This window comes from Phascolarctos cinereus, unplaced genomic scaffold (assembly GCF_003287225.1).
Source record: "Phascolarctos cinereus isolate Bilbo 61053 unplaced genomic scaffold, phaCin_HiC Scaffold_4;HRSCAF=312, whole genome shotgun sequence".
NCBI lineage: Eukaryota > Metazoa > Chordata > Mammalia > Diprotodontia > Phascolarctidae > Phascolarctos > Phascolarctos cinereus.
The window spans coordinates 709,899,568-709,911,851 of NW_027555847.1; the positions used below are offsets into that span (position 1 = coordinate 709,899,568).

At 43.8% G+C, this 12,284-nt stretch overlaps 1 protein-coding gene and 1 pseudogene across 2 annotated transcripts in view; one reads left to right on the forward strand and one right to left on the reverse strand.

The window, feature by feature from the left end:
* Positions 1 to 12,284, reverse strand: part of SPPL3 (signal peptide peptidase like 3) — a 149,738-nt gene that overhangs the window by 41,542 nt on the left and 95,912 nt on the right. For both annotated transcript variants that reach the window (XM_021007924.2, XM_021007923.2), the window contains exon 3: positions 1,661 to 1,749. In XM_021007924.2, the coding sequence (XP_020863583.1) occupies positions 1,661 to 1,749 (89 nt within the window). The remainder of the gene's footprint in view (positions 1 to 1,660; positions 1,750 to 12,284) is intronic.
* Positions 4,457 to 6,172, forward strand: LOC110222758 (eIF5-mimic protein 2-like; annotated as a pseudogene).

The following is a 12,284-nucleotide window of genomic DNA, read 5'->3' on the forward strand; positions in this document are numbered from 1 at the left end:
TTTATGATTTTGTTGCTATTTTCTATGCTTGTCACATTGAGCTCCCACTCATTCTGCTAAGTGGCAAGGTTACAAGAGCTGAAACCCTGCTTATTTATGATTTGGAAGCCAGGATTCTTTAACAGATGGAGGAACTGAGGCAAAGACGTTATGTGACCTCATACTGAAAGAGAAATCTAGAACCAGAACTCAATAGTTTCTTGGCTGGCCTGCTTATCTCTAATATTCCCCAGCTCAGAACCCCTGGAGGTACTCTCCTGCTGAGCAGCACAAGCGGCATCTCTCCACTAGGGATTCAAGGCCCGACTGCTGCCTAATCCCTCGTTACACGGGGCTCTTTTCAGCCCCTTCCGCCCCAGCCGGGCTCCCCTCCAATGGAGAGAGGCTCCCCTTGATGCCTTCCAGCTTGAAATCAACGATCCTGTGGAACGCCGGCTCCTGGAGAGGAGTCGTCTTTTTAATGGCATCCTAGTGCCTGACGCAGGGTTTGGCACACAGCAGGCACTTAATAAATGCTGGCTCATTTCAGTGGCTGGCTGTGCCTCTGTTCGTACCACTTCCATCTAGAATGGCTTCTCATTTCCTCTTCTTTGTTGAAATCCACTTTAAGACTCACCTTCTCTAGAAAGGTTTTTCTGACTGACCTGACCCCTGCTGAGCCCTCTGGTTGCAGTTTGGACACTATTATGCAACTACTTTCATTTATTTATTTAGTTTATTTAAAACTAGCTGTTTTAAGTACTCACTCTAGCACAGTGAAGAGAGACCATGCTGGATCTGAAATTAAGAAAACCTGGGTTCAAATCCTATTTCCAGCTAGCTGTGTGAGGAAGGATAAGTCACGTAACCTCTCTGAGCCTCAGTCTCCTCACCCATAAAATGGGTATAACATCTGTAGGCCTCTCATGTCTGGCTTACTGTAAAATTCAAATGAACTGATATATGTAAAGTGCTTCTATATAAATGAAAAGTTGCTGGTTTTTTGTTTTTTGGTGTGCTGGACCTGTGATTTCATCACTCCCTCTATCACTTCTGCAGCCTGAGGCTCTGACGGGTTAAGAGACTTAGCGGCAGATTCTACGCTCCTGTTCCCCTGTCCAGTAGGGTAACGTGTTCAGTGAGCACCTGGTGGATGACGTCAGGTGAAATCTCTTAATTCCTCTCCCAGTGTCCCTGGTACACTGGGCAGGCCTCATTTTGCTCCAGTCCTTTTAAATGGAGCATGTCTCTCCCCAGCAGAATTTTGCCAGCTCTTTCAACTTAAAGCTCTAGAACAGCAATGACCAGGAGAGAAAGTGCTACGATGCACTTTTAGGAACCATGTGGAAGATGACCATTGGAGGAACTCTCTTCCCATGTTCACTATGCTGCGTGGCCAGACAAGGAAGCCCACCGCCTAGCACCTCATGGCAAACTTCAAGCACTACGAGGCTGTTTAGGAAACTATTTTAGCAAAACAGTTTTTAGACATGTTAAAAAATGAACAGAACTTTCTCAGTACTTTGTAGCTCAGGTGAAAGCAGAGCAATACAGACCACACTGACTCTTTAAACTATTGATCTATATCACATACCTGTGAACCTGAAAAACAACTAACTGGGGCAGAAGGACCAAATGGAGAAAGGGGGAGGTGAGAGGGCTTAAAATCTTGATTTCTTACTATTATTGGTGCTATTGCCATTGAAGGACCCCGATGAACTGTTGCTGTCTTTTTCCTTATCTTGGTTCTCAAAGTCCATGTTGAGGGACCTGTAGAAAACAAAGAAAATACACTCCATTTTAACAATGAGTTTAAATAATTCTATACTCCTGCATCATGAAAGAAGATCAGGAATCTCCATTGCAATTCAATCAGACAGAATGTTAAGGGAGCAGGAATAGGAAGGTCTCTTTTCTTTTCTTTTCTTTTGGGGAGGCAATTGGGGTTAAGTGACTTGCCCAGAGTCACACAGCTAGTTAAGTGTCATGTGTCTGAGACCGGATTTGAACTCAGGTCCTCCTGATTTTTGGGCTGGTGCTCTATCCACCGAGCCACCTCGCTGCCACAGGAAGGTCTTTTTTCAGTCCTTCTTGTTGTGATCATGCCCTTCTGGAGAGCTAGCTTGAGGACAGGCAGCTGGGGTTAGGATCCCACACTTCACTGCCATTGTTCCAGCCCGTCCCCACTGTCAGGAGTCGCTAAGCCCAGACTAGCACACCCTGGCCCCACTGCAGCCCTTTCCAGCTTTGAATCCGTTTTCCCTTCCGCTCGACTCACTAGCCACTTGAGACAGGACACTTGGAAGACTTCCTGCTCCCTACATTCACTTCCAGGTTGTCTCTCTACCACTTAAACCTTTTGGTAACCTTTCCTCCTGGGAGAAATCAAGATTCTGGGGGTGGTGGACACTGTCCTTCCCACCTCAGTCTTTCCTCCCCAGCGCTTCTCCTCGTACTGGAGGTCTTCAGCATGTTTGCCATTCCCTCAAACCCTTCTTCAACCTTCTCACCCCCCCCCCACTCTCCCCTCTACCCTACCACAGCCACATGCAGAGGTGCACACGCAGGCTTCGTTCTGTCATCCATCACCCACAACTGTTCCACATCTGCTTCCATGAGCTCAGAAATTCCTTTATTTGAGATCAATCTCCCCAGAGCTCTGGCCTCTGGATGAAGTCCACACAGGGCCTTAAGCGACTCAGGCTAGGGGCCCAGCGGGAGGAGATGATGGAATGGAATACCATTGGATGACAGAACACAAATGTACAATTAATGATATCAGATTAGAATGAGTTTCAGATTGGACTCAGGTGACCTGAATATTCATTCTCTCTAAATAGGAAAGTTGGGCTAGATGTATAAAGAATATGATACTTGAGCAGCATCTTAAAGGCAGAGAGGGATTCTCTGAGGCAGAGGAAAAAAGGGGATGTGGTGTATGTGTGGGTGATGGTCAGTGCAAAGGCATGGAGACAGGAGGGCCAATTTGGCTCAACCACAGAGTTTGGGCTGGGGTGTAATATCCAACCACACTGGAGAGACAGGCGATGGAGTGGTTCTGAGGACTGACAACAAACTATGTCACCTCCCGTCTCCTTCTGCATCGACTCCATCACCTCGCAGTTCTCAGACTCATGGCTGGTTGTGACACTGGTGAGAGTTCTGAACTCTAGGAAAGCTTTTTTATCTCTACAACGCTGTTGCTACCACGTACACTGTTCTCCTGGCTCTGCTCATTTTGTTCTAGATCCATTCATTCAGATCTTTCCATGTTTCCCCAAAACCATTTCGTTTATCATTTCTTATGACAAAGTAGTATTCCGTTACCTCCATATACGAAGATTTGTTCATACATTCTCCAACTGAGGATTACCCTTCCTCAGTTTCCAGTTCTTTGCTACTACAAAAAAAGCTGTTATAAATATTTTTGTATGTATGTCTCCTTTGATCTCTTTGGCATGTAGATCAATTCACAGCTCCACTAACAGTGCATTTATGTGGTAGACATTTATTTTTAATAATGAGGTGGAACAGAGAGCTGCTACAGCTCATGGTGGGAGGGGGTAATTAACAGAGGGGTGAGAGAAACAGAGCAGATACACATGGTGGTCACTGTGGTGGCTGGACTGGAGTAGGGAGACCAACCAGTATGTTACTGCCATAGTACAGGACAGAGATGATGAGGTCTGATCCAGGGTTGCAGCTGACTGAACAGAGAGAAAGGGAGATATATGAAAGATGTTGGAAGGAAAAACATGAGGTGAATGAGAGTGAAGAGTCAGGAATGACACAGGGATCATAAGCCCTGGGGTCTGGGAGGATGGGATAGAGGTACTCTAAACAACAACAGGGAAGTGAGGAAGAGGGGAGGGTTTGGGCAGAAAGAGAAGGAGCTTTATTTTAGACATCTGTTTGAGATGCCCACAGGATATCCAGTCCTAGACATCTAAGAGGTAATTGGAGATGCCAATCTGTAACTCAGCAGAAAGCCAAGGGATGGATACACAGGTCTGGAAATCATCTGCACAGAGACAGTAACTAAATCCATGGAAAGTGATGACCAAGTGAGAAAGTACAGAAGAAGAAGCAAACCAGGCCCAGGACAAAGCCTTGGGGGTACTCGAAGATAGTCTGCGACACAGAGGTTGAACAGGGAGGAAGTGAACAAGGAGACAGTCATGTCACAAAACTGGGCAGGAGCGAGTTTTCTGGAGAGGATGATCAGCAGTGTCATGTGCGTCACAGGGGTCCAGGAGGGTCAGCACCAAGAAAAGGCCACTATATTTGGCAATGAAGAGATCACGGCTGGCTCTGGGAGGGCAGTTTCAGTGGAATGATGAGGTCAGAAAGCAGACTGCAGGAGGGTGGTGGCACCTCCTCTCTCCTCTTACAATTAGTTCTGGTTGCAGAGGAGCCACTGCCATCATTATTGCCACCTCCAGAATATCTGGCTCTTTTGTCTCCACCTTAAGTGTCTTTTATGATTAATCAAAAGCGGCAAAAGCCAACACTGCTATCAGGCCAGCATTTCAAAACTAGGGAAAGGGGCAGCTAGGTGGTGCAGTGGATAGAACACCGGCCCTGGAGTCAGGAGGACCTGAGTTCAAATCCGGCCTCAGATACTTGACACTTATTAACTGTGTGACCCTGGGCAAGTCACTTATCCCCATCGCCTAGCAAAAGAACAACAAAGAGAGGGAGATGGGGAGGGAGAGGTCTGACCTCACTCAGTTTCTGAGCTATATTGTTCAAGGTTTAACCGAAACTAGCTCTGGAAGCAGCAGCAAAACTTCTTGACGCTGCTGGGGCACAACTTGATTATCACTGATATGCAGAAAGCCTCTGTGACATTCTAGGGATTGGGGCTGGGCTGGCCTCAGCAGATGACACGCTGCAGGCAGAGGTCTGTGTATTTGTAGCACCAGACCCAGAGACGGGCAAAGCCTTCCTTTGGTCAGATAGTCAACAAGTGAATCAGGTGCCGGTCTTAAAGGGTTTTTCAGAGTCTTGAGAGGAACAAGCTGGCTGCGTTCTTGGGGCCAGCAGGACCCTAACGCATCCACTCTTAACAGTCTTTACAATGAGCATTTGGTTAAAGACCGAGTCTCAGCAGTCTTTTCTGTAAAGCTGTTTAAATCATGGATAAATGAAAACGACATCAACGCAGTAGCTACCAGTCTTTGAAAACGCAGTGTAGACAACAGACCGATGGAACTTCTTCCTTCTGAGAAGCGGTGTTGAGCACTTCACAAAACGGCTTATCGTAGCAGGTCTAAAAGAATTCTGAGGATGTGTGGAGCCAGTAAACCACAGCAGCTATAGGAAGAACTTCAAGAACAAAGTCCTGTGGCGATCCATTTCAGGACATGACTCTGTACGTCCGGGAGGAGAGGAAGAAAACAACACCCCAGAGCAGATCGTCAGAGGCATAGTCTGGTAAAGCGGAACGAGCACAGAGGAGGAGCTGGCTGCAGAGCGAACCACCCGGCATCTGAAACTACTCCAGGTCGGTCTGCTCTGGACGGTTCCCGAGCGCCCTCAGGACAACCTTCACTCCACGAAAGCCTTCCAGAAAATCTCGGCACTTTTTCAGAAGGCTCAAGTCCTGAGTGAAGAGCTCATTTGAAAGCGGTGTAAAGATGCACACATTGCAAATGGGGAAAAGGGTCTGGAGTAAACAAAAACATTTGTAGTGGCCCAAGAATGCACAAGAAGAACCTGAGCCTGAAGCCGAAGGAGGGCAACGAAATTGTCAATCTACAAGCTCAGTAAAGCAAGCAGGAATCACAGATTAACCGTGAGAACATCCTCCTACCTCTCTGTAGCAAGCACGACCTAAGGGTTTCCATGGCAAATTTACCTGAACTGTTTTCTAAGGTGACTGACAAATGCTGGGTCTGGCAGCTACAGATTTGAATCTAAGATTGCATTAGCTTTCCACCTCCTGGATTTTCTAGTGCAATAATGTAATTTAAGGCCTTCCACAACGAACAGTTCTTTTTACCCCTGGGTTTTTCTATGTACAGCTTACAAGATGTGATCTGGTTAAAAACAATTTGTTATGGAAATTAAACTGTACATGTATCCAAAGTCCATTCCACCCTGTCCCACCCTCCCCCCCAACCCCCACCCCCTCCAGCAGATTGCAAAGGATTCTGAAGAGAGGAGAGAGGAAGCAGACATACCAGATTTAAAAGGCTTTTTCGAGGAGCTGCACTGAGAAGGGGAAGAGAGAACAGGATGGAGGTAAACATGGGAATGGGCAGGCTCTCAGGCAGTAAGGAAGGAGCCAGCAGACAGGGCAAGGCTGAAGAGAGCAGGGCTGGTAATGAGTGTCAGGCTGGAGAAGGCAGGAGGGCTTAGAGGGGCTGGCTGGGGCCAAGAGAAGGGGCCCCTCTTTATCCAAGACCACAGTGAAGGAGGAGAGAGGAGGATAAGATATCTGAGTGATGCAAGACCAGGAGGAGGGAAAAGGGGGGAAGATCTTGGCAAACATCCTCGAGTTTTTGAATAAAGTGTGAGATAAGGATGATACAGCCAGAGTGTGTCTGAGGGTGGATTTGAACCCAAGGCTTCCTGAGTCTGAGCCTGGAGTTAGCCACTGTATTATGTTCCCTCTCACTAATAAAATAAAAATTTAAAAAGATAACTTCACCAAGGAACAAAATTATATTTAATGCACTGCGCTCTTAAACTAAATGAACTTACCTCTAGGATACTTTGAAAAGGTGTATTTTACTTACTACTTTTTTACCTTCAGAAAACTCCAACCTAAAATAATTTGCTTATTCAATACCACAGGAATCAAACTACCAAAGCAACTACTTCATAGAACTAGGAAAAAATAAAAATGAAATTCACATGGAGGCAAAATGGTTCAATTTCTGGGAAAAGAATGATTTTAAAGGGCCTAGAACTACCGGAACTCAAACTATACTACAAAGCAATCATTCTCAAAATGATCTATGGAGACAGAAAAGGCTTATGGCGAACAAGGGAAAGAGAGGATAAGAATGGATACTTTTGATTACATAAAATTAAAGATTATGCACAAACAAATCCAATAAAGCTAAGATTAAAAGGGAAACAATTTAACTGGGGAAAGAAATCTTTGCAGAAAGTTTTCTCCGATAAAAGTAGCATTTCCAAGATTCAGATTCATAAGAAGAATAAGTGCCATTCCCCATCTGATAATATGAACAGGCAGTTCTCAAGAAGAAAGCCAGGCTATCTGTAGCCGCACCAAAAAAAAAAAAAAAACCAACACAAAACCCCCCAAACAAAACCCAAACAAAAAAATCCCAAATCACTAATTATTAAAGAAATATAAATTAAACAGGGCAGCTAGGCGACGACGGAGATAAGAGTGCCAGTACTGCAGTCAATAAGACTCATCTTCGTGAATTCAATCTGGCCTCAGATACTTAACAGCTGTGTAACCCTGGGTAAGTCACTTCTCCCTGTTTGCCTGTAAATGAGCCGGAGAAGGAAATGGCAAACCAGGATCTCTGCCAAGAAAACTCCAAATGGGGTCGCAGAGAGTGGGGCATGACTGAACAACAACAAAAAATTAAAGCAATTCCACGGCTCCACTTCATACCCATCAGGCTGGCAAAAATACTCACAGCACCTCTTTTTGTGGTGGCAAAAAACCTGGAGACTAAGGGAAGCCCTCCAAATACGGAAATGTCTGAACAAACTGTGGCATGTGAATGCGATGGAATACTATTATGCTATAAGAAACGAGGGAAAAAACATCAAAGAGACACCAAAAGACATGGATAAACTGACGCAGAGTGAAATCGAGTGGAACTAAAAGAAAATGTACAGGGGGAAGGTGGCAAGCATTTATTAAGTTCCTGCTGTGTGCCGGCGCTATGCTAAGCATTTTTTATTACCTCATGTGATCCTTCAAACAATCCTGGGAGGTAGGTGCTGTTATTGTCTTGATTTTACAGTTGAGGAAATTGAGGCTGACAGGAGTGAAGTGACTTACCCACAGTCACCCAGCTAGTAAGTGTCTGATGTTGGTTTTGAACTCAGGTCTTCCTGATGCCAGGCCTAGCGCTCTCTCCACTGCGTCCTCTAACTTCCTCATTTATACTATAGCTACCTGTTATGATAACACTATAAAAATGAACAATTTTGAAGAGTTGTGTAAACTGATGAAAAATGAAACAAAGAGAACTAGGACAATTTAAACAATAACTACCACAATGTAACACAAACAACTGTGGAAGCCTTAAAAAATGATCAATGTCATGACCACCTAAGATTTCAGAGGACCGATGAAGTCTCCTGATAGAGGTGATTGACTCAGGGTATGGAATGAAACACTTATTTTTTGGTCATGGCCAGTGAGGCGGTTTTGTTGGACTAGGCATATTTTTGCAAGGATTTTGTTTCTCTCTTTTCCTTCTGATGAGGTTAAGGGTAGAGGTGGGATGGAAAGAAGAGAAAAGGAATTTCTATAAATTAACAAACAAACACACAAACCCCAAACCTCCAACCTGATCTTTCCCCCTCACCTGGCATAGCTTCAAAATTCCTCAACCCACTATAACTCGGGAACTAAGAACCTACACCACACACCTATCCCCCAAGTCATTTCCCTGTATTAGCAATGAAGATGATCTTGTTGACTCAGCACTGACTAGTCAAGATCTGGACAACACAACCTGAGCCTTTTCATCCCAAGTCCTTCTAGTGCTTCAGCTCCAGAGCCTCAGCATTCTCCTCGACAGCTCACTCCCACCCCCTCTAAGTCTAGTTAATTATCCGTCCATAAGCATCTCCTGGATTCAATCCCTTCTCTCTACTCATACACAGCTCAGTCTGGGCCCTTATCATATCTCAATTATTCTAGTGTAAATTACTTTTATTCAGGATTGCCAGTTTCCAGTTTTTCCTCTCTCAAATCATTCTTCCACACTGTTGCCTAAATTATCTTCCAAAAGTACAAATCGATGACATCATTTCCCTGCCTAAGAAGCTTCAGGTGCAAATGCCCTTCACAACCTACTTTTCCAGCCTTCTTCGTCATCATTCCCAGCCAAAGATCGTTTTGGGTCCTGTCATCCACCTTATCAGCTCCTTCTTCCCAGCTCAGTGTCTTCTACAAATGTGTTAAGTTACCGTCTAGGCCTTTATCCAGGTCACTGATAAAAAATGTTAAATGGCACAAGGTCAAGGACGAGTTTCTGAGGCAGTCCACTGGCAACCTCCTGTCACGTGACATCTAACCATTCTTAGCTCGTTAAGTCCTCCGAGAATTAAGAATAAAGATGGGAGAAGTAAATTGAAAAATGTCTTCAAAACCAATTTCTCCTACTAGGAAAGACTGCTTTTTTACATCTCTGTCCCAGTCCACATGAAGGACAGGTGTCTCGGGAAACGGAGGTTGCTAGTGTGTGGGAGGGTTGGACAGTGTATTCAGGAGGACCTGGGTTCAGATACTACCTCAGACACGTACTACAGCTGTGATCCTAAGCAAATTAGTTAACCTCTGAAGACTTTTGTCACCTCACTCATAAAACAGAGGTGTTGGACTTGATGATTTCTAATGTCCATTCCAGTTTCAAATCTATGTTCCTAAAATCCTTTTTTCACTATCATTACCTTGCCAGAATACAACTCTGTATTATATATGGAAATGTCAGTGGACTAAATATTTCTCAATTTCCTTTGCTAGTTTTTTATAGAACATAAACTTTGTTTTAGACTTGAAGCCTAAAACCTAAAACCTAAGAACTAGCAAACTAAAAAACATTATTTTGGGAAAAAAGAAAAAGAAAGGAGAAGGAAGGGAAGGAGTGAACCAAGGCCATACACCAAGCAACTGAGAAATAGAGAAAGGACCACAGGTTAGCTAGCAAGTCAGTTCTGGAAACGTTATTCATTACAGTGTGCAGTGCTTCCTCTCTCATTCAGAGCTGCAGGATTCTGAAAAAAGAAGCACATAAAACAAATCATTCTGGTGTAACTTATGGCTTCAAATAAGTTCTATATTAAGATGTATATAAAGTGAAAAAAGAGGGGGAAAGATGCAAGATCTATTGTGAGAGAAATTGGCTTTCTGTCACTTTAAAACAGTGGAATGGGGCAGCTAGCTGGTGCAGTGGATAGAGCACTGGCCCAGGAGGACTGAGTTCAAATCCAGCCTCAGACACATAATACTCACTAGCTGGTGTGACTCTGGGCAAGTCACTTAACCTCAATTGCCTCACCGAAAACAAACAAACAAAAAACAACAACAAAAAACCCAACAGAATGATTATCTGCAATGGAAGATTTAGGAAGAAGAGGCAGAAACTACAGTGTGACACCACAGTCAGAGTTCATTCAACATTATTTTCATCAAAATTACCATTTTCTCTAAGTTAATAAGGTAAGAATAAGCCTACACTGGAGAGAGCAGAATGAACTGCTGTTCAGTGGATGAAGGTATGGGGAGAAGGAATGGTGAAGGAGAGAAAAGCGCAGAGCTGTTGCTATATTGTGCAGTCAGGTTCCAAACGGTCCTACTGCCAGAGCTGGGAGGGATGTCAAAGGCCATTTGGGCCAGCGACTGAGGGAAGCGAAGCCCCATGAGATCAACGACTGCACCGCAACTTTCTGATCCAGATGGGTACTAAGTCTTAAAGATCAGAGCTGGGGATGGGAACCCAATTCCTCTGGACAGCCAGCGCTCTTTCCACCACTGGGAAGATAAGCAAGGTTAAAGTGAAAGGATCAGGGCACACATTCTCAGAGCAGGCACAGCTTCTAGATCTTTTGTCAGGGGGGACCACAGGCTTCTGACAGCAGGTTGGACCTGGGTGTCCTGATCAGTCTTCTACTTGTCAAATTGGTCAGAAAAATGGGACTCGAAGGTTGCTGGCCTTTTGGCTTCATCAGATACATTTTCCCCTTACCCTTTTCATCTGTTATTTTTACCAAACCTTTGTGTGTCCTATGTGCTACTTTTTGTGACCTCATAACTATGAATATAAGCCCTGAGCACATATTTTTTCTTTTTTAAATAGTATTTTACTTTTTTCCAATTAAATGTAAAGACAATTTTTAATACTTTTTTTTTTTTTTTTGCTGAGGCAATTGGGGTTAAGTGACTCGCCCAGGGTCAAGGTCCTCCTGACTCCAAGGCTGGAGCTTTGTCCACTGTGCCACCTAGCTGCCCCTACCATTCATTCATTCTTTTTTTTTTAAGGCAGTTGGGGTTAAATGACTGGCCCAAGGTCACACAGCTAGTAAGTGTCAAGTGTTTGGTCTGAGGATTTGAACTCAAGTCCTCCTGACTTCAGGGTTGATGCTCTATCCACTGTGCCCTACCATTCATTCTTTACAAAATTTTGAGTTCTAAATTTTCTTCTTCTCTCTGCCCACCCTGCCCAAGCTGGTAAGCAATTTGATATAAGATTATATATGGAGCACATCTTTCTTCTAAGGTTTTTTTTTTTAGTTCTAAGGGACTTTTTCCCTACAAGAGGTATTTCTTACTTCTCTATAAACATCAAGCTGCAAACCAAATCATGCCACAAGAACACTGTGCCAGGGAAGGGGGGTGAAGGACAAACAATTGCTAAATTCCTCCTCTGGGCACGGCACTGTGCTGTTATAAATGTGATTTCGTTTGAGAATACCGGACTTCCTTTTCTGATTTCATATATACTGTAGTTGCTCAGAACCTGGAGAGAGATGCTCTCTCCTTTTCCACCTACAAGGAATCTTTAGGAATAAAGATATTAACAAAAAAAGAACTATGGAATTTGAATGCAGATCGAAGCATGCTATTTTCTCTCTCTCTCTTTCCTTTCTTGTGGTTTCCCCCTTTTGTTCTGATTCTTCTTTCACAACATGCCAAATGTGGAAATACGTTTAATAGATTGTAAATGTACAACCTATGTCAGACTGCCTGCTGTCTTGGGGAGGAGGGAAAGGAGAAAGGGAGGGAGAAAAAATTTTTTTAACTCAAAATCTTATAAAAGTGAATGCTGACAACTATTTTTACATGTAACTGGAAAAAATAAAATACTATTAACTGGAAAAAAAGGAATAAGGATATGAACTGTCACATCACTATTAGCATGCTCAGAAAATGGTTAGAGGGCATTCAGGGTATAATTTCAAAGCAGGACACGGAGACTGAGCAAGAAAAACTCATGTAAAATTTCTCCTTACTGACTTACTGAAATCCTTCTTTCTAAAAAATGCAGTTAGCTCTACTAACCAGGTGACAGGAGAAGTTACAGCCTTCTTCCTTCTTCAAAACCAGTTCATGTATAATTATAAATGTATTTAATTTTAGC